The following is a 27,068-nucleotide window of genomic DNA, read 5'->3' as shown; positions in this document are numbered from 1 at the left end:
ACAATAATTGAAACAGTGTAGTACCGTTCTAAAGGCAGATATATAGACCATTGGAGTTAAATACAAGCCTAGAGCTAACTTCTTCCCTATATTGTCAAGTTATTTTTGACAAGGTTTCCACGAAGATTTGGTGGTGGAAATAATAATCTTTTAACTAAATATTGTTGAAAAATAATAATTATATGGAAAAGAATAAAATTGGACCCTTACCTAATCCCACATACAAGTATTAACTCAAACTAGATAAAAGACCTAAATATAAATCTTAAGACTATAAACTTTTAGGAGAAAATCTGGGTCATAAAACCTCACAACATTGAAATTGACAGTGATTTCTTGGATATGATTTCAATGGCACAGGCAACAGAAGAATATACAAACTCCCTAAAAAATAAAAGAAAATATTGTATATCCAAAGACAATGTAAACAGAGTTAAAAGTTACTAATAGAATTGGATAAAATATTTCCAAATGCTATATCTGAAGGTATATTAATATTCCAACTAGAAATCCTAAAAATTAACAACAATAAAGGCAAACAATACAATTTAGAGATAGGTAAAAGACTAACATAAATAATGAATCTCCATAGATAACCAATCTTAGTTGTCTGTTGGATGGAAACTCTTGTTTCTCTGGTTCTGGTGAGTGTTACCTATTTCTTCTTTGTAGTTAATCTCTTTGAGTATTTTCTCTAGCGCTGGTTTTGAAGACATAAATTCCTTCAGTTTCTGTTTGTCATGGAACCTTCTTATTTCTCCATCTAATTGGATAGAAAGTTTTGCTGGATAGGAAATTTTTGGCTGGAAGTTGTTTTCTTTCAGAGTTTGGAATATGTTACTCCAAGCCCTTCTGGCTCTCATGACTTGGTTTGGGAAGTCTGGAGTGATTCTAATTGGTTTGCCTCTGAATGTCACTTGGCCCTTTGTTTTTGTTGCCTTTAAGATTCTCTGCTTGGCTTCCACATTGGTCATTTTGACAATTATATGGCGTGGGGATCCTCTTCTCGGATCCTGTCTAAAGGGAGTTCTATAAGTTGCCTGGATCTGTGTATCAACCTCTTGCTCTATATTTGGAAAATTTTCTGCTATTACTTCCTTGAAGAGATTGTTGATCCCTTTGGTATCACTTTCTTTTCCCTCCTCTATTCCAATTATTCTTAGGTTAGCTCTCTTAAGATGGGCCCATATTTCTTCAATGTCAGATTCCTGCTGTTGGATATCTTTTTCTAGATTAGAAACTATGCATTCATTTTTGGATTGCTCATCTTCTAAGAGCGAGATTCTGTTCTCCATGTGGTCTAATCGGTTGTTTATGCTTTGAATTGAGGCCTTTACTTCATTAATTGCATCCTTTATCTCTTTTTGGCTCTCTCTGAGTTCTTTTCGAAGCACCTCTATTATTTCTACAGTTATTTTCCTGATTTGATCTTCTAGAAATCTCTGATTTTCTGTTTTATCGGGTTCTGATGTTGTGGGGTTGTGGGCATTCATTGCTCCAGTATTATTCCTCTTTCCCATGATTTCGGAAGTTTGTGCCTTCTCTGGGTTCTTCCCTTGGGTCACTATGACTTCACTTAAGGTGCTCTGGATCTCGAGTCTGTATTATCTCAGACCCTACTACTCCTTTACTGGGTTGTATCACAGAGTCTCCGACCCAGGGAGTCGATAGAGGCTGCTTTAAACTATGGGGGGTGCCAGGTTGCACGCTCTCCTATGGTGTGATATCTCTGCCACCACCACTCCCTCACTGGGTCAAGTCCCAGAAGGCACAATACTGGGATTTCTCCTCTGTGGCCCGCAATTTGACTCACTGTTCTTGAGTACGTAGATGTAGCTGTACTGGACTCGGTGAATTCACTGCTGCTGCCGCCGCCGGTGGCAATATGGCGCCTCTGCCACGCCCTCGGCCATGAGGCTGGCGTATTTTTTCTTCTCTGGTTTTGATTTCCACTCTGAATCCCTGCAGCGTGTGCTGAGCTCAGCCACTGGGAGCTTTAAATGCTGTCTGCGCCGAAAGATCCCGCTTGGCTGTTCCGCATCGGCTCACCTCGGCTTGCTGTAGCCGTCCGCTGTGTTCGCCGCTGCCGCCGGCAGTATGGCGCTGCTGCCATGTCCTCGGGCGCGTGTGTCTCCTCTGTGGCCCTGAGCTCTGTTCTCAGTCCGCTTTCTCTCTGGAGCCTGGTGGTTTTTTTGTTTTTCTGGTGATGGTGTTTTCTGGCTATGAAAGGCGCTCTTTTTGTGGTAATGGAGATTGGTTGTTAGCGGGACTCTTAAGCCCCGCTTTTCTCGGTCGCCATCTTCCAGGAAGTCTGCTTATTATTTTTGAACTAAGAATTGGATTCCTAAAAATAAGTTCTTTTATTAAAAGAAAATGAGAATACATTAAATGAACTCACTAGAAAATAACTCACAATATCACCATGATGCGTACTGATAACTCACTTCTATGAAAGTTCGCCTATTGATTTTAACTATAGAGAATTCTGCAACAGCAAAGACTTTGCAAATCTTTAACACTGTTTTTTAATGATAATCCTTGTATTTTACTCATACAATGGTTCTCAGATGGCCATTTTATAATTCCAGTCCAGATCAAATCTTGCAAATTAGATATGAGTAGGTGTTGCTGAAAAATAAATTCACCTTTTTATTGATATAAATGTGAATGAAAGAATAAAAAGCTCCAAATATGAAACACAAGGACCCTACAGGGGAAACATCTGAGAGAAGAACAAATCATTTTACAAGCTTCAAGAGCCCCCAGGAGCACTGCTAGCATTTGGTTACTGAGAGTCAGCTAGATACACCACCACTACATTAACCAGCAAAGTCAATAACTGAACTGGGTCCTTAGATAATTGCATAAGAGATGCACATGCTAAGAATTGATTAATATTGTTAGAACTTTTATATCCCAAAGCAATGAGCTGGACAACAATTTTTTTACTATTTATTTTTGAGGGACTATTTAATGAAAATGATCTCTGGAGGAGCTCCATTAAGTTTTTCTAGAACTGAGTTATTATAAGAAAACAACAATCATTATTATATAAATTGGGAAAAAAATCTCACATATGGTCATCAAGTCCAAGGACCAACATTTGTGAGCATCTGGTTTTCTGCATCTAGATGAAATAAGAAACATACTTGCAGACTTTGGGTAGAAATCTGGGAAACAGCACATGAAAGAGAGTAGTGTGATGGAAAGATTATAAAATAAAACAAACAAACAAACAAACAAACAAAAACCAAGTCGAGGCCCAAGAGTTAGTTGTGGCGAGTAACTAGCCAGGTGTGACCTGGCCTTCCAGTCTTCACCTCCTCTTTGAAGACCAAGGGCACTGGAGTAGACCTGAACTGACACACTCTGATGCCATCTCTCTTGTCTGGCTCATGACAGACCTCTACAACCAGTTGCTACATTCTGTCCTGTGCAGTGTCCCAGTGGGCTACTGAGATTGAAACATCAACATTGGCCCTTGAAATGAAGTTGGCTTCCCTTCTGATCTCAGTGTTCTATTCCAGTTCTTCAGATCCTAAGCACATAGGCACATAGTCTCAATTAGTAGGATGAGGAAAGGAAAAGGCTCCAGGGCATTCCTAGAGCGTACTTGGCTTGTGAGAGCAGGAGCTTCCTTTGCCTTTCTGAACCATCGATAATTTGATTCAGGAGGAGTTTTCAGTTATGTCCTTTGACAATCTGATTTTGCTCCTAGGTTACATGCATTGGGCACATCATTGGGGCTGTGGTCACTGACACCCCAGAACATGCACAGAGAGCCGCTCAAGGGGTTAAAATCACCTATGAAGACCTTCCAGCCATCATTACAATCGAGGTACCTGCCTGTGTGTGGGGGGGTGAGATCCCTATCCCTGAAGGCACATTTATTAGGATCCTCCAGAGGAGAGTTGAATATCAGATGGGGATGCCTGCAGAGGGTCTTCAACTTACCGTGGTTCTGCCTGAGTGACTTTTTGTTTTTTCAACTTTATAGTGGTATGAGGGCATACCCAACAACCATTCTGCTTTTCACTTTCAGTATAGTATTCAACAAATTACATGGGCTAGTCACTACTTTATTTTAAAATATAGCTTGCGTTGGATAATTTTGCCCAACTATGGGCTAATATATGAGTGCTGTGTATGTTATGCTTGCTAGGTTAGGTTTATGCTACATGCACTTTTGACTTATGACATTTGATTTATGGGGATGTAACCCCATTGTAAGTCAAGGAGCACTTGTAAGTGAATTTTAAAATCCCATCCTGCCCTGGGGGTTTTTGGTCTCAGGAAATCTTCCCTTTTATAATCTTAGTTTTATTCTAACAGTCAAACTGAGTTTCTTTTTCCCCAAGTTTTGACTCCAATTGGTTCCTTACGGGATTATTTTATTTTCTTCAAGAACCAGGGTTATCCATGTATAGCTAGGGAAATGAGGTACATGGCTCCCTGGCTTCAATAGAACTTGTTTTAAGTCTGTGTGTGGAGCTCACAGAGATTCATGCATAGAGAGAGGCAGTGATCAGAGAGCTCCTTTTCCCCAGTCAGAACCATCTTCCTTCCCCTGAACGTCATGTTACTGAAGGTTCCTTTTGATCCCTAGGATGCTATAAAGAATAACTCCTTTTATGGATCTGAGCTGAAGATCGAGAAAGGAGACCTCAAGAAGGGATTTTCTGAAGCAGATAATGTTGTTTCAGGTATCAGCAGGCATGGAGGCATGGAGTGACTTGGTTTGCAAATTAAATTTAAAAAAAATATATTCAAACCCTGGAGCAGGGAAGTAGGTTTTTTTTTTTTTTTTCTAATGGAAGATCTCTTCTGACATTTGTAACAAAACAGTAGATCTTTGGCAGGGATATAGCCCCACTCATCTTGGTCTTTACCCTTCTGTCTCCAGTCTGGGTACACCTAAGTGACCTAGAGAGATTATACATAATGTATTCTGATTTAAAAACTTGTCTAGGGATGATCATAGTCACAGATGTGGCCAGCTTTGGATCTTTCAGGCCTCTAGGCATAGACTCCTCCCCCTCCCCATCTGCCTTATCCATCCTTGGCCAGCTGGGGCCCCTCCCCTGTCTTCCCTACTGTCTCTGACTTTGTGAAATTGGGTCCTTAGCTCTCAGCCCAAGGATGATGATTAACCCTTTTGGAGTTGCTTTCCACATTGGCTCATGGACTTCGCAAAGTCACTAGCAAGCCAGTTCCCCAGCAGGCCTGATAGCTCCACTTCTGGAAGGATGCTCTTATTTTCAACTTTTTAAAATCACATCTGTTAATTCCTTTACCTTCTCCCAGATTTTACAATAATAGTTTTAGAAGTTTGTGATTCCCACTGGCCTCAGTGGGAGGAGAACTTTGCAGCTGATGTATTTCAGCGTCCTTTTGGTTTCTTTATTGGGATGAGGATGTATAACTCACTGATGGCTAAGACTTTGAGATACTTTTCCACCCCAGCTGGGGAAGCCAGAAGTTCCCTGTGAGCACCTGGCTCCTTCCCAGGCCTCTTAGTGGAACACTCTCTCCTTAAGTGAACACCACCCTCTGCAGCTGAGCTCACAGTGGGCTCCCATTGCTTCTGCAGGGGAATTGTACATTGGTGGCCAGGAGCACTTCTACTTGGAGACCCACTGCACCATCGCGGTCCCCAAAGGCGAGGCGGGGGAGATGGAGCTCTTTGCGTCTACACAGAACACCATGAAGACACAGGTAGGTGACCTGTGGGTCAACACAGGGCGTTGGGACAGGGACCAGGAGGGCAAGGTAGCAAAAGAGGGAGGTCTGGTTTGGTCCTAAGGGAGCTTGAGTATGATGGTCCTGGGAGCCAGACCCTGTCACCAGTGAGCTGATGGCTCTGAGCTTTCCTCATCTGTAAAATGGAGCCTGGTAGGGTCATTGTATCCATCAGATGAGTTTGAATACAGGTGCTAGAGCCTGGTAATTAGCTTTTATCATCCTAGTACTTTATGCCTTGGCTAAGTCATACCTAGCCTTGGTTTCCTTATTTTTGAAATGAAAGTGATGGGTTAAGTAACAGCCAAAGGGACCTTTAACTTAGCTGCTGTAGCTCAGATACTCTCTATTGCCTGTAAAAGGACAGTGATCGCTGGCAGTTTTGGTAGCTGGACCCAGCCCAGCCTTTGCCCGGATGGAATGATTTCTGGCTCTGAAGGGGTGCTGTGATCTCGCCTCCCCCCCCCCACCTTGCTTCAAAACCATTGTCTGGGTTTTTGAGTTCAGTATGCAGTGACTGATAAGTATGGGACCTACCTCCTAACAGAGGGCTGTGCCAGGAGGCATGGGAGAGGATTGTCCCTCCAGGAATCTCGAAGTTCCCAGCAGTAATGATGTCCATGAGTATTGGCAACCTTGGGGTGAGGCCTGAAGTGATTCAGATGACGTGTCACTATAAGACCTTTATCTCTCCCCACAGAGCTTCGTTGCGAAAATGTTGGGGGTTCCAGCAAACCGGATTGTGGTCCGAGTAAAGAGAATGGGAGGAGGCTTTGGGGGAAAGGAGACTCGGAGCACTGTGGTGTCCACGGCAGTGGCCTTGGCTGCCTACAAGTGAGTTCTAGAGCCTGTTTCTCCCAGTGGGCTTTGGGAAGAGGATCAAGGCCACTTCTTCCAGGAAGTCTTCCTGAATCCCACCCTATTAAAAGTAGATTCCCTTTGCTTTGAGTTCTCGGGGCTCTGTATTTAGAGCCCTTGGGTGGAAGGATGAGGGCAACAGGGCTTGTTTCTTTATGTTCTGGCCCACATTGTATTCTTATCTCCCCTACGTGGTCATGAGCTCCCCAAGGACAAGGATAGGCCACACATCTTGATATTCTCTGTCCTGGGCAGCACAGCTCCTGCGCAACAAGGTGGCTCAGCCCAGGTCTGCTGTGTGCCTGGGAAAGGGAAGCCTCCTTACTTTTAGAATCCCTGAAACTGCCGGGGCTGGGCTGCTGTGGAAGGCTCATGGGTCTCTAACCCTCTGGGTCCTCTCCTCAGGACAGGCCGCCCTGTGCGCTGCATGCTGGACCGGGATGAAGATATGCTGATAACTGGTGGCAGACATCCTTTCCTGGCCAGATACAAGGTTCTGGATGGGGCGGGTGGTGTCATCTTGTGAGGACCCTAGGAATTAAGGTCCAGAGACCCTGGGCTCACTCCAACTTTTTGCACAACTGTAGAAATTCAAGGAGAAATAGTAGCACTGAGAGCAATTCAAATTGGCCATCAGACACGCTGAAAGGTGTGCTGGAGGAGGCTGCCAGGCTGCTTCCCAAGCGATGCCCCAGGGTGGCCTTCCTGACTTGTAGGAATCTGCTATGGTCTGAATCTGGTCTTCAGCGAGTCAGGCTTAGGAACATGATCTGTCAGCAGACCCGGCCTAATTCCATCACCAGGAGCCTAACGGCACATGCCTGTAGCCTGAGGTAGAAATCACAACAACCACTTAGCAATTTACAAAGAGAAATAAGATTTCCCAGGGTCATAAGCACAGGCTGTTTGAGTGGGTGCCTGGTCTGTCAGACCGTGGTTGGGAGCTGCCCCAACTTCTCTCTGGGACAGTCCCTTTTCTGGGCTCCTTGGGTGACAAGTTCCAGTGCTGAGCAAGTCACCCTTTCCCTATACACATCAGGACAGCCCGACAAGGCTGGGCTAGCTCTGTAACAGGGGCCTCTCTCTCCACACACTGCTCTTGAACAAGGTCTTTTTCACCTATTCTGACTTGGTTTCATGATTTATTTTGCAGTACTGGGGATTGAACCCAGGAGCATTCTACCTCTGAGTTATTTTCCCAGCCTAATTTTTTATTCTTTATTTTGAAATAGGGGTCTCACTAAGTTGTAAAGGGTCTCACTAAGTAGCTGAGACTGGCCATGAACCATCCTCCTGTCTCAGCTTCCCAAATACTGGGATTACAAGCCTGTCCCACCATACCCGGCTTGGTTTCATGAATAAAATTGCATTTTTTTTTTCAGTACTGGGGGTGGAACCCAGGGACACGTTACCTCCAAGCTACACCTCTAGGCCTAATTTTTAGTCTTTTCATTCTTTGAAATAGGGTCTCACTGAGTTGCGAAGGGCCTCACTAAGTAGCTGAGGCTATCTGCAAACTGCCATCCTCTGGTCTCTGCCTCCCGAATGCTGGGATTATAAGCGTGCGTCACCATGCCCGGCCACATTTTTTATTTTTAAATTCTTATAAACCAGGGAGGAATTTTACTTTTACCTGCTATCCCAAAGCGGCGAGGGAGTCTGCAGTGTCTCCTGGTTTCTCTCCCAGCTCTCCCTCCCTCCCTGCCCTATCATGACAAACTTCCTCCTTTCTGCCTCCTCACTCCCTCTCCTGGGAGCTGGGGCAGGTGGGAGGAACCTGGAGCTGGAGCCAGAGCTCAGGGCAGAGGAGCCTGGCACACCACGGGGGTTTAGGCTCCTCTCCACCCATCACAGTCTGCTGATCTCTCAAGGCCACCTTGTTTTCTATTCCAGTGTGATTCCTTGTCCTTTCTGTTTCCTTCCGGTGGCAGGAGTGGGAGCAGAGGGCTGGGGTCAGCCAAGGGAGGGGACCTGAGAAGCCCTCTCCTCTTACCAGGTTGGCTTCATGAAGACTGGGAAGATCGTGGCTCTGGAGGTGGATCACTTCAGCAACGCAGGGAACACCCAGGACCTCTCTCAGGGTGTGAGTAGGACCCAGCCCTGCGCCCGGGGGGGCGGCTGGGGGTCGGGAGCACGCCCCACTGCCTGTTGGCACACATGGGCCAGGCCTCCCCGATTCCTGCCTGTCTTTGCTCTAATACTTACTAACTGGTCCCCACCTCAGGTTCCTATCCTTAACTAACCTCTAAAGCACAGGGATGATCACTTTATTTCATATTATTGCCATATTTCCTGCTCAAGATATTCTGCCAAGCAAATTTAGTTACAAAGTTTTATATATGTACATGCACATAGTCAGGTAATACTGAATATATATATTCAAAATAAAAGCCTTAGACAAATTAAACTTAACAGAGTTTAATTGAGCAAAGAACAGTCTGTCAACCCAGCAGCGCTCAGAGCCAGGGGAGGTTCGGAGAGCTTTGCTTACAGCTTGGGCAGGTGACATGTACGTAGGGAAAGCAGAAGCGCGGTATGGGAACAGCTCAGTCGGTTACAGCCTGACCTTTGCCCCATTTGAATGCGGTTTGATCTGTTGGCTGCCTGTGAGAGACTGATGTTTGGTGACTGTGATTGGCTGAGGCACAGCTATTGGTTACAAAATATATTCTTATGCTGGGCCTGGTGGCCCACTCTTGTAATCCCAGCATTTGGGAGGCTGAGACAGGAGGATCACAATTCACAGATAGCCTCAGCTATTTAGTTGGGCCCTTTGCTACTCAGTGAGACCCTGTTTCAAGATAAAGAATAAAAAATTAGGGGCTGGGCGTGGTGGCGCATGCTTGTAATCCTGCTCTTGGGAGGCGGAGACAGAAGGATTGCGCAGGTTCAAAGGCAGCCTTGCTAATTTAAGAGATCCTGTTTCCAAATAAAAATATAAAAAATAGGTCTGGGAGTGTAGCCCGGAAGTAGAAGGGTTTCCAGGAACCTCAGTACCACCACAAAAAAAAAAAAGGAAGAAAAAGAAAAGAAAGGAAGAAAAAGAAAAAATAGGGCTTATGGTAGACTTCTAATTAGTTTATGTAGAGTTAGGTTGCAGTTTGTTATAAAATAACTCAAGTACAGAGGCACCCTTGGGCAAAACTTAGTTCACTTTAATAATACATAGAGTAGAAATATGTGGTCCTTCTGCCACAGCCTCCTGATTAGCTGGGATTATAGGCATATACCACTTCACCTGGCTTCTCTAGTAGTGTGCGTGCGTGCGTGCATGCATGTGTGTGTGTGTATGCGCACACAAACACATACTTACTACTGGGGATAAAACCCCAGGGCCTTCTACCTCCAGGCTACACCCCCAGACCTATTTTATTTTTATTTTTATTTGGAAATAGGGTCTCACTGAGTTGCTGAGAGCCTCACTATGTTCTTGAAGTTCTCACTAAGCAGATGAGGCTGGCTTTGAACCTGTGATCTTCCTGTCTCAGCCTCTGAAGTACTGAGATTACAAGTGTGCACCACCATGCCCAGCTTCTATAGTTTTTTTTTTTTTTTTTTTTTTTTTTTGGTGGTACTGGGGATGGAACCCTTCTACCTCTGGGCTACACTCCCTGACCTATTTTATATTTTAATTTGGAAACAGGGTCTCTTAAGCCAGCACGGCTGGCTTCGAACCTGCACAATCCTCCTGTCTCCACCTCCCAAGCGCGGGGATTACAAGTGTGCGCTACCACGCCTGGCTTCAAAAGTATTTTTGAAGATAACTCTTACATGGCTTTTATGATGGCTGCTCAGAGTATTATATTTAATATTATGATTTATCACAATCGACTTGACTTGTCATTTTACCAGTTTTGTGAAGTATAGAAACATTATTTTCCTTTATGATACTGTTACCCCCATTTATGCTATTTTATCTTGAATATTCCTTTATGTACATTTGGAACCATGTTAAAATAGCATTATAATTGTTTACTATCAGAAATATCTTGAAATCCCAAGAGAATAAGAAGAAAAAAGCCCTTTACCTACTTTTTGGCTTACAGTGTCTTTCTTAACGAGGTCCTTCTTTTATCATTTTCTCTTAATTTAGAGAACTTCTTTTAGCCATTCTTTTATTTTAGGTTAGGTGGGGATACATTTTGTTAGTTTTCCTTCATGTTTTTATTTTTTTTCCCTTCTTTCTGAAGGATATATTCACTGTGCATTGAATTTGGGGTTGACATTTCTTTCCTTTCAGCTAAAAAACAGTGCCACTTCCTTCTGCTCCTTATGGTTTCTAATCAGAATCCTTTGTCGTTCTAATTAGTTTTCCCCTAAATATAAAGTGTCATTTTTTCTTTGGCTACTTTTAATGTTTTCCTTTGTCTTTAGTTTTCAGAAATTTAATAATGACAAGTTTTGTCATGAAGTTCTTCAAGTTTATCCGGTCTGGGAATTACTTAAAGTCTTGAATTTGTAGGTTTATATTTTTTCCAAAAATGTGGGAAGTTTTCAGTTGTCATTTCTCTGAGTATTTTTTAAGCTGCTCTCTTTTTCTCTTTTCAGGACTCCAATGTTATAAATTAGTTCTGATATACTCTTTCAAATCCATAATGCGGTTACTTTTTTATTCCATAATTTCAGCGTCGTTCAGATAAGGTGATATATGTTATTCTATTCTTCACTTTGCTGGTTCTTTCCCCTGTCTCCTCTCTGCCGCTATTTTAATCAACCCAATATGCTCTCTATTTTGGTTATTGTACTTTTCGGTTCTAAGATGTCCATTTGGTTCTTCACTATATCCTCTTTTTTTCTTTTCTTTTTTAATTGGTGCATCGAAATCACACATCTAGATGAAGTTCAGGGCGACAGAGGCATGCACACACAGTGCTGGTTGAGCCCTCCCCCAGTTCCCACCCTTCTCTTGCTCTTTCCACCTCCCCATGATTAACCAAAACATTGGTTGGCATTTGATAAGCTTGTGCACATGCCTCAGGTCCATTGCAGTGTTCCCCTCCTCAAGTCTCACTTTGTCTGGAGACCCTCCTGTGTCCCAATTTCTTCCTAGCTTCCACATATAAGAGAGAACATCTGACTTTTCACTTTTTGTGAATGACTGATCTCTTCTGTTTCTTTCTTGAGACTTTCTATTTAGTTTTTGAGGTTTTTTTCTGCCTTTTTTTATTTATGCCAAGTGTGTTCATAAGTGATCATGTAAACACTATTGTTATGTTTGTGTTAAAACTGTTGTCAGCTGGGAGTGGTGACACACGCTTGTAATCCCAGTATATGGGAGGCTGAGACAGGAGGATTGTGGTTTGAAGACAGCCTCAGCTACTTAAATGAGGCCCTTTGCAACTCAGTGAGACACTGTTTCAAAAATAAATAAATAAATAAATAAATAAATAAATAAATAAAGGATAAAAAATAGGGCTGGAGGTGTCAGTCAGAGGCAGAATACCCCTGGTTCCACCCCTAGTACCACAAAAAAAAAACTGTTATCAGATAATATTAACGTCTTTATCATAGCTTTTTCATCTATTAATTTGAGATCTTTCCATCTTTCCTGACAAATGATTTTTTATTGAAACCTGGAGAAACTAAATTTTAAGTATAGGGGAGGGTGCTGCTGCTGCTGATATTCTGAAATTTTGAATCTTACTTAACCTTTCTTTTTCTTTCTTTGTTTTTGTTTTGGTACTGGGGATTGAACCTAAAGAAATTCATACCTCTGAGCTACACTCCCAGCCCTTCCTACTTTTATTTTGAAACAGGACCTCACTAAGTTGCTGAGGTCTCGCTAATTTGCTGACCCTAGCCACAAGCCTGCGTCCTCCTGTCTCAGCCTTCCAAGCCCTGGGATTACAGGTGTCCCCCACCATGCCTGACTTTAAACCTTCTATTTTAATTGGTTCTTTTAAGACTGCTTCTGCAGGGGGACATGGGGGCGGGTGCCATCTCATTATTGCTAGGTGGAGGAAGAAGTCTTGATTTTCCACTGGCCTTTGTTGACATCCGGAGGTAGGGTACCTCTTTCCTGCTGTGCAGGAGTGAGTGATCTGGATTCCTCCTGTTCTTCATTGACATCATGGTGACCCCTTTACCATGGACTATGGCAGATGGCTTGACTCTCCATCAGGGCTCCTGTGACAGCAGGAACAGGAAGAGGAAGAAGGGTAGTCTGTCTTTACTGGTAGGTGGGTGAGGAAGTCCAGGCTTCTCACGTGTTCTCCAGTAACTCCAGGGGATGTGGGTAGGGCCTAGTTACTGGCCATCAGTGATGAAAGTCTCAGCTTCCTGCCTGGCCTTCTGCCTGACACTGTCCTGATGAGAATATTGGGTACCTCATTTGAGTCTCATGGATGCGAAAGTTTATGCTTCCACTGAGTTTTTGCAAGTGCTCAAATATGACAGAGGAGATAGGAAAAAAAATCACAATAGAAATGGGACCAAATATTTTTTTCTGGGGGTGTATGGGTGGAGCAGTTATTGTCCAAAAGTTTTTGGCTTTGCTAGGCTGCCCCTTTCCTGGTCCTTTGTCTAGAGAGAGCAGGATTTAGGGGATAGAGCAGCCTCTTTGATCACTGCAATCATTGATATTTGCCCCAAGTTTAGGAGATATGAGGTAAAAAGAACACTCTCAGGACTTCATTGTGTCATTCCTCATGTCCTGAGGCACTTGGTGGGTTGGCTCTTTTCTTCCCCTTTCAGAATATTTTTATATTGTTCATTTGAAATATGTATATATACATATACATATATGTATTTAATGTTATATAATATACATAAAATGCAGTGAGTTTTAGTGGCACTTGGTGGGAGTGAGAGTCCCCATATTGTACATTTATGCTGGATTTCTCCCACAATAGTACCCTGAGTGATGTTAAACCTAGTTATTATGGGCTTTCATGTTTAGTCCCAGTGGAGGCTCCCTTGATCCATTACAAACACCCAGGGAAAGACCAGAAGTGGGAAGTATGTATTCCTCATCATTGTGATCACAGCTTTGGCAGATGAACTTGGAACATTGAATTGTTTAAAAGATAACTAGGTAGGCCTTGGGTGAAGTAAAATGATTTGTGAGAACTAACAAATTTACCTTGTCAGTAGTGCTTTTAAAAATTTACTAATTATTAATTTTATAACTATGCAGGTGCATGTATAGGTTTTATTTTTAAGAAAGTAACACATTTCAGAAAAAGCAGAAGCATCCCCTTACGCCCCATGTATCCCACCCCTCTCTGCCGGGAGCGATCTCATTGGCTCAGTTGGTACACTTTACACTATAGAGAGAGTGTTGAAATTATTCAAAACAAGGAAGTATCTTGAGGGTTCTGGCCATATCCAACATGTGTTTGTTGGTGTTGTGGAAAAATAAGCTCAAACAATACTTGTCTTCAAAGATTTTCCAAGATTTTTAATTCAATCCAGTGAATATTTCTTGAGTGCCAGAGTAGCAATGTAAAGAAGAATGTGGTTGATTTCTGCCCTAAAGAAGCTCATAAAATGGTAGGGGATATAGAAAAAAATAGAATTACAAGTTGACAAAATTCTAAGGGAAAGCAAAAAATGGACTTGAGACAGAAAAATCATCTAGGATGACTAAGACCCAAAATGCTTAAGGACCCATAAAGCAACTGTGGGAAAGAGAGATTATTTACGGGGAAGTAAACGGACACCAAATGAAACAAACAAAAACATTTATCCTTTATCCTCTCAGAGCCATTAGGCATTAGACCTTAAAGAGAGAACAGAATGTTGTGAAGAGGGAGTGGCCCAAGAATAAAGATGTGCTATTGTGAATTAAAACTACAAAAGAGCCGGGCGTGGTGGCGCATGCTTGTAATCCTCTAATCCTTGCGCTTGGGAGGCGGAGACAGGAGGATCACGCAGGTTCGAAGCCAGCCGCGCTGGCGTAAGAGACCCTGTTTCAAAAATATAAAATAGGTCTGGGAGTGTAACCCGGAGGTAGAAGGGCTTCCAGGAACCCCAGTACCACTAAAAAAAAAAAAAAAAAAATACAAAAGAAGTTGAAAGAAACTTGATAAAGCACCCCAGAGAAAACAATGTGAAAAATAGGAGAGAAAATACAAGGGAATTTGAAGGCCAATGCTCTAAGTTCAAATAATAGAAGTTGCAGAAATAAAAAATGTAAAAAAAAAAAAAAAGAAAGAAAGAAAAAAGCCAGAGAGGAGGAAATTATGGAACATGCATTCTGAGATCAAAAGAGCCCATCCAATAACCGGTATAATAAAGGAAAATAGACTTAATACTAAGTTATATTATTATGAAATTTAGAAACCTAAAGACAAAGAGATTTTACAATTTTCAGGAAGGTAAAAACAGAATAGAAACAAGAGATAGAAGACACTGATTGGACTTTTCAAAACTAGGGTACTAGACTAGGCTAGTAATATACTTTCAAAATCCAGCCGGGCATGGTGGCGCACGCTTGTAATCCCCGCACTTGGGAGGCTGAGACAGGAGGATCCCGCGGGTTCAAAGTCAACCTCAGCTGGCTTACGGGACCCTGTTTCCAAATAAAATAAAAAATAGGTCTGGGAGTGTAGCCCGGATGTAGAAGGCCTGTGGTTTCCACCCCCCAGTACCACCAACAAACAAACAAACAAACAAACAAAAAACAACAACAAAAAAATAAAAAACAACAAAACAAAACAAAACAAAAAAAGCAAAGAGAAACTGGGAAACTTCAAGCCTAAAATTCTATATACAGCCAAACTATCAGTAAAGGGTGGGAATACAGTGGAGACATGTCAGATATACAAGGTGTCAAAAATGTTCCTCTTTATATACCCTTTCTAGAGAAGATATTGAAAAAATACTCCAACAAAATGAGGAGGTAAACCAAAAAAGGGAAAGATATGGGATCCACACAGAAAGAGAGAGAGAGAGAGAGAGAGAGAGAGAGAGAGAGAGAGAGAGAGAGAGAGAGATATCCCAGACAGCTCCAGAAAAGATTCCTTCAGAAAGATGAGACTATAGAAAGTCTAATGTGAACATATGGAAAGCAGATTTTTAGAACTGGGGAAAACTTTAAGTTGGCTGAATACTAAGTGCATAGAAAATGAAAAATATGGTCAGTTATTCATTTTGAGGTTAAAAATAGTGCTATGAAAGAGAAGTCATTGCATTGTAACCTGGTGGTTCAGCTGTAATGTTTACAGTTCCAATGTTAACTGACTTGATCAAATGGAAATAGAACTGTATTGGGGGATAGGAAGCTGGAATTTATGTGGGGAAAGAGGACTGGGCAGGAAGGAAATACTTCTTTTCCTTAGTGGGAGGAAACCTGATACATCTAAAACTGAAAAAGTCAAGATATAACAATAGAAAAGCTTCTTTTAGAGATGTGGAGGTTAATTTAAATAACTGTTAAAGAACAGCTATGGGAATCTTAGGCTGTCATTGCTGGTGAGTCGGAAAGAAGGAATGTATGGGGGCTGCTGTTCTTCACAACATGACTTATAGAAGCAGTTGAATCTTTAAACTATTTTCAGTGAAACGTTAATGGAAATAAGAACTAATTTATCAGGAGTTAATACAGTTCGGATTATTTTATAGGCAAGTGATCAGTTCTAACTAGAATATGTGGGAAGGGCATCCCATAGAAGACCCGGAGGAGGGTCTTCATAGCAGATAAGGGGCAGCCAGGAGGCTGGGAGACGCAGGTCTGGGTGCAGCTCTAGGAGTTCCTAATTTGAGGACCCAGTGGGGTCAATGTACTGTTTCCTCCTATTTGGTTTTCCTGTGCTTCAGATAATGGAACGAGCTCTGTTCCACATGGACAACTGCTATAAAATCCCCAACATCCGGGGCACCGGGCGGCTGTGCAAGACCAATCTGCCCTCCAACACGGCCTTCCGGGGCTTTGGGGGACCCCAGGGCATGTTCATTGCTGAGTGCTGGATGAGTGAGGTCGCCGTGACCTGTGGACTGCCGGCAGAGGAAGTAAGCTGAGGATTTGATGGCCTTTGTCAGACGAATTGAGCCTACCTGGGGGGACACTCCCCCAGAGGGGCTGCGGAAGAGCAGATGCTGCTGAGGGGGCTGGAATCTTGACTTTAGGCTGCCCGTCCACTCCAGTATCTTGCCATCCACACACCTCCGTGTCTCTCTCCTTGGGAAGGTGCGGAGGAAAAACATGTACAGAGAAGGGGACCTGACACATTTCAACCAGAAGCTGGAGGGGTTCACCGTGCCCAGGTGCTGGGACGAATGCCTGGCAAGCGCTCAGTATCACGCTCGCAAGAGTGAGATCGACAAGTTCAACCAGTAAGCGCCAGGAAAGGGGGTCCCGTGTTTGGGTGTGTTCGTGGATTTCCTATTCTCCAGTCTTCCTGGTGAACCTCAAATGTGAAGCTAATAACTCAAGGGACAACTCTGAAGGCTGCTCAACTTCCCAACTCCGTGCTAGCCATCCCTTTAAGACCTTGTAGAGATCTTCAGCCTGGGGTGGGGGCTCAGGCCTGCACTCGGCGTCATGGCCCCACCAGCTGTGGCTCATCTTTACATATCTGTATGCCTTCTAGGAACACCTCATTGTTGAAAGCTCCGGCCCAGGACTAAGAACAGTGTTAGCTATGTTTGGGTCTCACGCCAATCTCTAAATTCGACACTGGTGGTCATTTCTTCTTCCTGGAGCGGGCCTCAGTTTCATCATCTGCAAAGTGGAGATAATTATACCAGCTCTATTTTCTCCAGAGAGCCAGTTAAGCAAATAGCACAGAGAAGCCATCACTAGGGCCTGTGAACCAATGCAAAGTCTGCTCCAAGAGGGAGGACAAGTGATGGTAATTTGAAGTCAGGACTTCCAGGGGGAACTCTGCTCCAGTTGCACTGGAGGACCCCAAACCCCAGTTCCCATTAGGGGCCAATTCAGTGATGGCAATGACTCTGCAGGAGGCTCCTGTTCTGATTTGATAGAAAGATGTTTTCTGGAAAGATATCCAATCTGGCATAAATACATAAGTGGAGAATGTTCCTTTTTATTTTTTTTTCTCCAGGGAGAATTGTTGGAAAAAGCGAGGCCTATGCATAATTCCGACCAAGTTTGGAATAAGCTTCACAGTCCCTTTTCTGAATCAGGTAATTACTTTTTGTAGTTTTATCTATTTTTACTGGATTGGGGCCCCGTTTTCCTCCCAGTTACAGTACTGCAAAGGAACCCTCACTGTCTCTGATGACAGAGCTGACCAGGGGGGCTCTTTGCTGTTCATTAATGTTGAATTGCAGGTCCAGTATGTCACTGGACAGTGGGACTTGGAGAACTGGGGTCAGCTTCCAGTTCTGACCCTTCCTGACTGCGGGGCTATGGACAGCTACTCTGCCTTTCTCATCTTGTTTTTGTATAGAGCAAGGACTAAGATCAAAGATATATGACCTACTTCCCACTGAGGACAAGAGACAAATGACCGAAGGGCTATAAAATTAAATCATGAGATCCATACTGTATAGATTTTGTCTGGGGTTTACATCCAGAACGTTGCTGCTGGTTTTCTTTTTCCTGAGCTCCATACCTTTGATTCCAAGCCTTAAACTGAGATAGAAGTTACTGAATCTTGTGCCTGGCTTCCTTCTTTTTCCCCAGGCAGGAGCCCTGGTCCATGTCTACACAGATGGCTCTGTGCTGCTGACCCACGGGGGCACCGAGATGGGCCAAGGCTTGCACACCAAGATGATCCAGGTGGGCACCTGGGGACCAGGGATGTCCTCTTTGGCTCTGTGGTATCTGTTGTGAGAAACTGAGAGGTGGAAAGTGCCAGAAACAACAGCTGGCCTGGGATCTCATTTTCACGTGGCCTTGGACAAGTCTCCCTTCTTGGCCTGTCTCCTCATCTGTGCAAAGGATTGACCAGGCGACATCTGAGGACACTTCCAGTGTCACCATCCCAGGGCCCTGAAACTCTGTGTAAGGAGGGTATGCTGCATGTATAGAAGCAGCTACTTTCCCACACTTCACGAGCATCCTCACAGGCAGCTAGGATAATGCAGCTGGATGAGAGTCAGCACATCTGCTGGGCTCCTGAGGACTGGCCAAATTGGATTTTTTAAGAAGCCAGCAGTAGTTTAAAAAGGCACTTTTAGTCACCACTGGGTTTATGGATGTTTTATCCAATCGAACCACTTTGTAAAGTGCTCCTTTGAATTCGGCCAGATGCGAGAACATCCCAGAATCAATAGGATTAGTGCTTATAACAAATATTTTCTTGCTTCTAACAGTGAACCTGAACCCTGGCTTGGGGAGGAAGCAGCCTGGGCCTATGGTAGCCTCTTCCTTAGACAGTGATATCTTCTCTCTCCACAGGTTGCCAGCAGGGCTCTGAAAATCCCCACGTCCAAGATTTACATCAGCGAGACGAGCACTAACACAGTGCCCAACACCTCTCCCACGGCTGCCTCTGTCAGCGCTGACATCAATGGGCAGGCTGTTTACGTAAGGAGGCATCTGGTGCTGGTGCAGCTCAGGGCAAGAGTCCCCTGGAGTGGGATCTGGACTGCATCTCTGCAGGCCCCTTGGCTACGGCCATGCCTTTGGTCCTGTTATCCAGGAGGATGCTTTCCTCCAAATGTCAAGCTAAAAGAGTAGTCCAAGAACCATAGCTACTGCCATCAAAGCCAGGAGGAAGGGGCATAGAGTGGGAAGGATACTGGGGGGAAAGCAGGGGCTTCTGGAAAGGATGTTCCCTGGTGTGGGGACCAGCCACAAGATAACAGGCTGAAAGTTGAAATTTGATAGGGGATCAGGTAGATCAAACTCGCTTGCTTTTCTTCCATATGGGAAATATAATCAGACAAGAAGTTTGATGTAAGAAGATACCTCCCTGGGCAGCCTCTGAGAATTCCCTGTAGCTGGGTGAAAAGGTGGCACACACCTGTAATCCCAGTACTTGGGAGGTTTGCAGGTTTGAGGCCAGTATTCGGTAACTTAGAGAGACTTTGATTCAAAATAAAAAATGAAATAGTCCTGAGGATGTAGCTCAGTGATAGAATACCCTTGGGTTCCATCCCTAGTACCACAAAAATTTGAAACAAATTCTCTCTATAGCAGCCTAAGAACTGGGTCAGGAAGGGCTCTCTGGGCAAGCACCAGTCAGGGTCCCTTAGGCAGGTGGCTTCCATCCTGGGCCTCAGTCATTCTGGGAGGTGGCAAGTGTCAGAGAGCCGCCCCAGCATTGTAGGATGTGGCCTTGCTTAGCCCTCCGGTTTTGCCTGGGTGTGGAGTGCAGAGGTTTGACGTAACTGGTGTGTGGTGGGGTTTCTTTAGGAAGCATGTCAGACCATCCTGAAAAGGCTGGAACCCTTCAAGAAAAAGAAGCCCAATGGCTCCTGGGAAGACTGGGTAAGTCTGAGCTGTCCTAAGCCACCTTTGACAATGACATTAGCAGCAGCAGGGCCTCCGTCACACCCTGAGCAAGCATAGGAGAATGATGTAGCTGCAGGCAAAGCACACTGTGGCGGTCTATGATTTCACAGCACAAATGAAAGCTTGGCCTTGTTAGGACCCTTTCTCTGTGGTTTTCAGAGTTGAGGGAAGTCACTGAAGGAAACCCTTTGACCTAGGATCTTGACAGACCCATAGGAATTGGGATTTAGGCTGCTCTGAGCCTGAGAGGGTGGGGTGACTACTGAACACATCTCATCATGTCTTGGCTGTCTTGGACCCTGTCCCATGCCACATGTGTCCAGCAACCTCCATGGGCTGGGTTTCCTTCAAACCTCCATCTCTCTGAGGGCTGCTCCTGGAAGCCTCTCCCCTCACCCAGCTCTTCAATCTGGGTTCACTGAGATGCCACAGTTCAAGAGAGCCAGGAGAAGATGTCACCTGAGAACTCATACTACTCCTGTGATTTTAGGAGTGACATAACAAATACCCCCAATAAGAATGAGCCCGGTTCTCTAAATTCTAGGCCAGATGCCTGCACACGCATCAGGGCCCCTCAGTTTTGGATAGGAGAACTGGCACAATGCCAACACTTATAATGTGACTGTACATGAACCCTGCTCCCTCAACAGAGTCAAAGAAATAAGCCGTGTCTGTCAGACCTATTCATCAGTCCACATCTCACCTAACCTCGACTTCCCTCCTCCCACTTACAGGTACCATATGCATGAACAGTGCTCGAATGTAGCTGGATTCTGGCAGTTTGTCCATTAGCATGGGGTTGTCAGGCAATTTTAATGTTTTCACAATAGTTGTGACAGCAATTTTCTGTTGTCTGACCTGGTGATAGGAGCTCTGTGCTCTACTGCAAACCATGTAGTCCAGAGTCCCTTGTAAGCATATCATTGTGATAAATAAGCCACACAGACACACACACACAGACAGACACACACAGACACCCTTATATGTTTAGTAGATACTAGCCTCAAACCTTTTTCTCTAAGCCTTAGTCTTCTCATTGGTAAGATAATAATAGTATAAATCTTATAAGGTCTTATAAGTGCATAGTGAATATTAAGATAATATATGCAAAGCACTTATTAGCATCTGGTACCTAGTAAAGAGCTTGGTAATTCACAATGATAACGATAGAAATGATACCAAGCACAACTTAAGTCTTACTGTTGTGGGAATGCTGAGAATGCCCCCCAGAAGCTATTAGATGGTTAAAGAAAGCATGGATGAATAGCTTTATTGCTAGGAAACTGTAAGTAAAAGTACGAGGTGACATGCTAAGCATAATTAGCACCATGGAGAGTTGCTTTTATAATGGCCAAGAGGAGAGGTGATCAAAGAAGCAAGTTGTGCTAGTCTGTGGGAATAAAAGGATCTGGACAGAAATAGTGGAGGACCCACATAAATGTGGGGATGCGGGAGGGTTGGGGAAGGGTTCACACTTGGGTTTGGCTGGGGTAGGAACGGCGTGAGATGGAAAGCCAGAGAGAAGATTGTGGTCCTTAACATCAGGCTTTTGCTCCCAGACAATGGAGAGCCATGGGACTCTCTAGCACGGGGAGAGTGGCTTTCACAGTGTGCTGTGTTAGGATGGGCATCCTGGCTGGGCTGGGGAGAGGACCTGGGGCAGGGAAGGCAGTTAGGAGGCCGCCGTTGGACTCCAGGCTCCGGGTGGTGAGGACCTGGTGTAGGTGATGGCGGTGAGGATGTGAAGTGATGCTGTGGAAGTGGGAGCTGCTAGTGAAACGAGTCAGATAAAGAGGACGAGTTCATGAAAGCTTCAGTGGGTGGGATGCCGGGGGGCCAAGGTTCCTGGAAACCACACTCGCCACTTCCTCATGGCTGTTCCCTCTCCCCAGGTCACAGCTGCCTACCTGGATGCAGTGAGCTTGTCTGCTACTGGGTTTTATAAGTAAGTGTGGCCCTACCCATCTCTAGGTGTGCTGTCAGGCCAGGTCCCCTCCAGCTCTGCATCCTGGCGGGCCATGGCTGGGGGAGCCTCTAGCAGAACTCTGATCTCATCAATGTACTTCTGCATGTTTTAGTCTAAAGATGCTCTGGATATGTGGGAGTACCAACTACCTGTCCCGGAGACAAAAACAGGAGCTGCTGGACCAGAAAACCCAAGTGCTAATCCTTTTGCTTGGAAAAATTTGTGGCTCCCTCTGAACCTGTTTCCTACCTTAAGACACACTGGGCCAGACACCTACTGATCTTGCCTCAGTGTGCTGCAGGTTCCTTGGGGATGTGTTGCTCCAGCCAGGTGCTGCCGTAACTTGTGCGAGCTTCTCTGCACTAGGCATTCAACTTCTTTATGGAGCTGCTCACTCAGAAGAAGGAGAGGAGGATTTAGAGCCTGCGGCCTCTTTAGAACATACAGAGTACAAGGAACTTTATTAATGCAGCGAGATCTGGAAGGGAGTGCATGCCTTCTGCAGCCTTAAAATGCAGCAGCAGTGTGACTGGTTAGATATCCTGCCCATCTGACTTGGGAGCTGTAAAAGGATATGGTCATATTTACTGTCAGTCATAATGTTTTAGCTTTCTCTGGAAAATTTAACTAGGGCCTTTTTTTCTTTTACTGATCAAGAAATTGGAAAAGAGATTCAATGCTTGATTTAAAATGTCTTGCATGAATGTTTGCACATTCATACATTCATTCATATTTAATTATGAACACAAGTGAATATATATCTTCACTATATATACACACAATAGTATATATGTGTATATATACACATAGTATATATATATATATATATAGTATACACCCATATTATGCATATACACATATGTATGAAATGTTTTCACTACCCTTTTCCACATTATGTATTATTTGACCTACACACACACACACAAACTAATGCAGATTTTTTCTTAAACTCCATTTACATTTTTAGAGTTCACAAAACTAGGGTTTTATAAATATCTATATGAACATGGTGAAGTCAGAGGTCAAAGAAGATGGTAGTTTCTCCCAGGAGAGAATTTTTTCCCCTCTACTTTGTATTTGTTTTATTTTATGTAGATTCTGGTCATAATCAATTTTATTTCTGTTTACTGTATAAAATAACAGGTACAGTGTACTATAAACACTGAGTGTGTGAACACACAGACTCACACATATGACGTGTAAAACTGGAATTGTAAAAGGTTCTCAGGACTGAAAAAAATATGTATAGAGAAACATTTGTTCAATTTCCTCAAATTACTTGTTGAGATTTTGAAAGGGTCAGGAGGTAGAGAGTGGCTGCTTCCTGACACACCCGGTTGGCATGAGCTGCTCACCCTGTTAACTTTCACCTTGAGAAGGTGAGCGGGTGAACTGGTGTGAGCAGCCCAAGCGGCCCCATGGGCAGAGCTATTGATCTGAAGACCTTGGATTCTAGTTGGGTTGATCCTTTAGAGAGTGACTTTCATGTCCTTTGTGAGTTCAGGCAAATCTGTCACCTCTGTTTCTACTGCATAGAGGTATGCTCTCATACATGTGATACTAAGCACTGTGAGGCTGTACGAATGGTTGTGACAAGGTCTTTAGAAAAAAGAAATGTAAACAAAACCCTTGGTGATACCTGGGTCTCATTAAAGGTTCAGAATACTAAAAGCAAATGGGCTTTTGTAGAAAACAGCTCAATGAAAAAAATGAAACAGTAATCAGGGTTTAAGGATTTTTGTGGAACAAACTGTGTGCATACGGGATAGAGTAGGTTTATCCCAATATATATGTGGTGTCTTCTGTTTTCTTTCCAAGGACACCCAACCTTGGCTACAACTTTGAGACAAACTCTGGGAATCCCTTCCACTACTTCACCTATGGGGTGGCTTGCTCTGAAGTAGAAATTGACTGCTTAACAGGGGATCATAAGGTAAGAAGCCTGTAAAATCTTAGTCCTGTGGGGAAAAAGGGAAGAGAGAGAACTGAATTGTTATCCCAAGAGCTGACAGAGACAAGCTTCCTGGTCGAACAATAATACCTTATATTAAGGATAGATGAATACTCAATAAAAGGCAAAATAAAACATATTTTAGGCTCTCTAGGTGACAGTCTCTATTTCTACTACTCAACTTTACCATAGTAGCGTTAAAATAGCTATATGTATATAAAAATGAGCATGACCGTCTTCCAATAAAATGTTATGTATGCATACTGAAATTCAAATTTTAGATACTTTGTGTCAAAAACAGTCTCCTTTTTATTATGTCAGCCATTGAATAATGTAATTCATTATTCAATTCATTATGAATAATGTAATTCATAATGTTATTAGCCTATAGGCCCTGCAAAAAACAGGACAGGCTGGATCCAGCCCAAGAAACATAGTTTGTTGACCCCTTTCTTACATGATCTCCCGAGAGTCAAGTTCAAGGCCCCAGGTCCCCAGGAACCTGCTCTTACTACTCATGCAAGAATGTGTGCACAGTTACTTCTGATTACTGAGAAATCATTGCTGCTTTCCGTCCCTTAGCTAGCTGCTAAGATCTCAAACTTCGGGAGTGAGGATAGCATTTAGACATGGTGGGAACCTTGACACTTGTGTCTGTGTGCGCCTGGGAAATTCTTTGCTTGTGAAATTACTATTTGGGTTGCACTCTCAAGATCCATCTCTGTATTTCAAACACTCTTTTCTTCTCACACTGCTCCTGTTTTGCTGTCTACTTTAGAACCTCCGCACTGATATTGTCATGGATGTTGGATCCAGTTTGAACCCTGCTATCGACATTGGACAGGTAAGGGCCTTGGAAGACCAGGGTGACAGAGTAGGCCACCTGTGGGCTCCATCTCCCACTCCTAGGATCCTGAGCCACATGGCATGTATTCCAATGTATTTTTATTTTTTAAATTATTTCATTTTATTTTTTGTGGTACTGGGGATGGAACCCAGGGACATTCTACCTCCAAGCTACACTCCCAGCACTATTTTTTATCCTTTATTTTGAAACAGGGTATCACTGAGTTGCAAAGGGCTAAGTAGCTGAGAGTATCTGAGAACCATGATCCTCCTATCTCAGCCTCCCAAATGCTGGGATTACAAGCGTGTGACACCACTCCCAGCTCTCCAATGTATTTTTAAACAGGCCAGAATGTGATCCTGAGGGTGTGTCTGCCCCAGAGTGGAATTTAGATGGATGATGGCCTGCCCAAGTCTCAAGGAAGAAAACAAATAAATATGGATTGACCTGGAAAGGGCATTTGCACTCTAGAGAGTAAGATGACGAGGTGTGGTGAAATACTGGGTGCACATCTGTGTGTCTGCACACGCACGTGCACGCACATGCAGAGTCTGAGAGTGAGCACTCTTTGGAATGGAGATGGAGTTTGGGACTGATGCCCAGGGTCTGAGGTCAGGAGAACTACGTCTCTCCTCATCACTCTTTTGCACAGGATAGCTTTTTTCTTCCAGGAAGCAAATGCTCCCAAGCTGGGGTGGAAGAGAACCCTGGGGGCAAAAGAGACAGGCTCCACCAAGAATAAGGGATGACCCAAAGAAAACCACTTTGGGAAAATATAGGATTGTTGAGCAGAAGAGGTAAGTCAGGAAAAGACAGAGAGAGAGAGAGAGAGAGAGAGAGAGAGAGAGAGAGAGAGAGAGAGAGTGTGTCGAGGTGGCAAGCATCTGGCAAAATATATACATGGTATTTCTCAAAAAATAGACAATCACTGAGGATACGGGAATCCGGCCATTAGTCAATCCATCTGCTCATTCATTGAGCAAGTGTTTGGGGAGCCCCTGCCAGCCTCGGGCCCTGCACCAGCACTGCAGAGCCAGAGATGATTAGCAAACAGCCAGCTTCTCCCAGAGTGCTTGCTTAACCACGGCGGTGCTACGTGCCAGGCAGGGGAACGGGGCAGTTTAGCATGGTGGTGCCCTAGGAGACCCACAGCGGGACACCGTCTCCAGGGACAGGCAGGGGTGCACGATCTACAAGGCTGGGTCTAAATCTCAAAGAATCCACTATCCAATAAATTCCTCCTGAGCTCCCTCCTGTGGTGACGTGGAAGGAACATCTCCACTTGCAAGGGGCAGGCTTTAGTGGGAAATCACACCCCCTGCTGTGTGACACTCCTAGAATTGTCTGCACATCCTGAAATCGATGTTCAGCATTAATGCCTTTGTTCTGCCTGAGCCAATGCCCGGTGAAAGGCCACACAGGAGATTCTGGGGTTGGGGCAGGAGCCAGGTAAGTAGTGGAGGTTCGGTCCTTTGGGTTTCCTTCTAGTCTCCACTGCAGGTGGATCTGTGTGTCCACTGTGGCTAGCTGTCTGTCCTTAGTAAGGAGAGAAGCAGGTAATCATGGTCTTCATCCGTCCTACAGGTGGAAGGAGCATTCGTTCAGGGCCTTGGCCTCTTCACCCTGGAGGAGCTGCACTACTCCCCTGAGGGAAGCCTGCATACCCGTGGACCCAGCACCTACAAGATCCCTGCTTTTGGAAGCATCCCTGTTGAGTTCAGAGTGTCCCTGCTCCGCGACTGCCCCAACAAAAAGGCCATCTATGCATCCAAGGTACTGTGGCTCTGGGCCTACGTGGCCTTCTGATCTGCACCATGGGAGGCCACGGATGGTAATGAGGGGCTATACCACCCACAGTGGGTCTGCGTGGCATTGTTTCTGAAGAAGAAAGAGGGTTGACAAGGCCACAGAGCGTTGGGTAGTCCTGCCTGATAACCGGTTGAATTGGGTTGAGTACCCCACCTTGAAATGGTCTGAAGCCAACTTGTTTTAGTAGACTCAGAAGGATTCCTTAATCAAATCCTGACCTACGCTTGCTTTTATCTCTGGTGTGCATCGCTGGTGTTTGGTCCTCAGAGATGATTTGACCAGCATCCCTGTGGTCCCAGAGAATCAGCTTATCCCCTGCCAATGGTCAGGGGTGCTGTGCTCATCCCTCCATCTCCTCCACTGGCTGAGACCCAGCCTTATAACCCGATTGGCATGCCCGGGCATCGTGGATACCTTTCCTCTCTTTTTTCCTGGTGCCTACTAAGTATGAAACAATGGTTGGAAATTTACTTAGCTGATCAGTATAGTCCTATCACAAATAAAAGCAATATTCACTGTGAAGGAAGGTAAC

At 44.3% G+C, this 27,068-nt stretch overlaps 1 protein-coding gene across 1 annotated transcript in view; it reads left to right on the top strand.

The window, feature by feature from the left end:
• The window catches only part of XDH (xanthine dehydrogenase), a gene marked incomplete at both ends in the record, with an annotated part of 74,284 nt that overhangs the window by 44,477 nt on the left and 2,739 nt on the right, over positions 1-27,068 (top strand). The window contains 16 exons of the mRNA XM_080710972.1: positions 3,719-3,838; positions 4,607-4,703; positions 5,591-5,715; positions 6,440-6,573; positions 7,003-7,090; positions 8,594-8,680; positions 16,357-16,548; positions 16,727-16,872; positions 17,604-17,685; positions 18,188-18,283; positions 18,905-19,033; positions 19,865-19,939; positions 21,856-21,908; positions 23,748-23,862; positions 24,659-24,724; positions 26,312-26,500. Of these exons, the coding sequence (XP_080567098.1) occupies positions 3,719-3,838; positions 4,607-4,703; positions 5,591-5,715; positions 6,440-6,573; positions 7,003-7,090; positions 8,594-8,680; positions 16,357-16,548; positions 16,727-16,872; positions 17,604-17,685; positions 18,188-18,283; positions 18,905-19,033; positions 19,865-19,939; positions 21,856-21,908; positions 23,748-23,862; positions 24,659-24,724; positions 26,312-26,500 (1,794 nt within the window). The remainder of the gene's footprint in view (positions 1-3,718; positions 3,839-4,606; positions 4,704-5,590; positions 5,716-6,439; positions 6,574-7,002; positions 7,091-8,593; positions 8,681-16,356; positions 16,549-16,726; positions 16,873-17,603; positions 17,686-18,187; positions 18,284-18,904; positions 19,034-19,864; positions 19,940-21,855; positions 21,909-23,747; positions 23,863-24,658; positions 24,725-26,311; positions 26,501-27,068) is intronic.

The sequence above is a fragment of the Muscardinus avellanarius genome (assembly GCF_963383645.1).
Source record: "Muscardinus avellanarius genome assembly, chromosome: 15".
Lineage (NCBI taxonomy): Eukaryota > Metazoa > Chordata > Mammalia > Rodentia > Gliridae > Muscardinus > Muscardinus avellanarius.
Note: the sequence above shows the minus strand (reverse complement) of the source record. Positions and strands in the feature narration are given on the sequence as shown.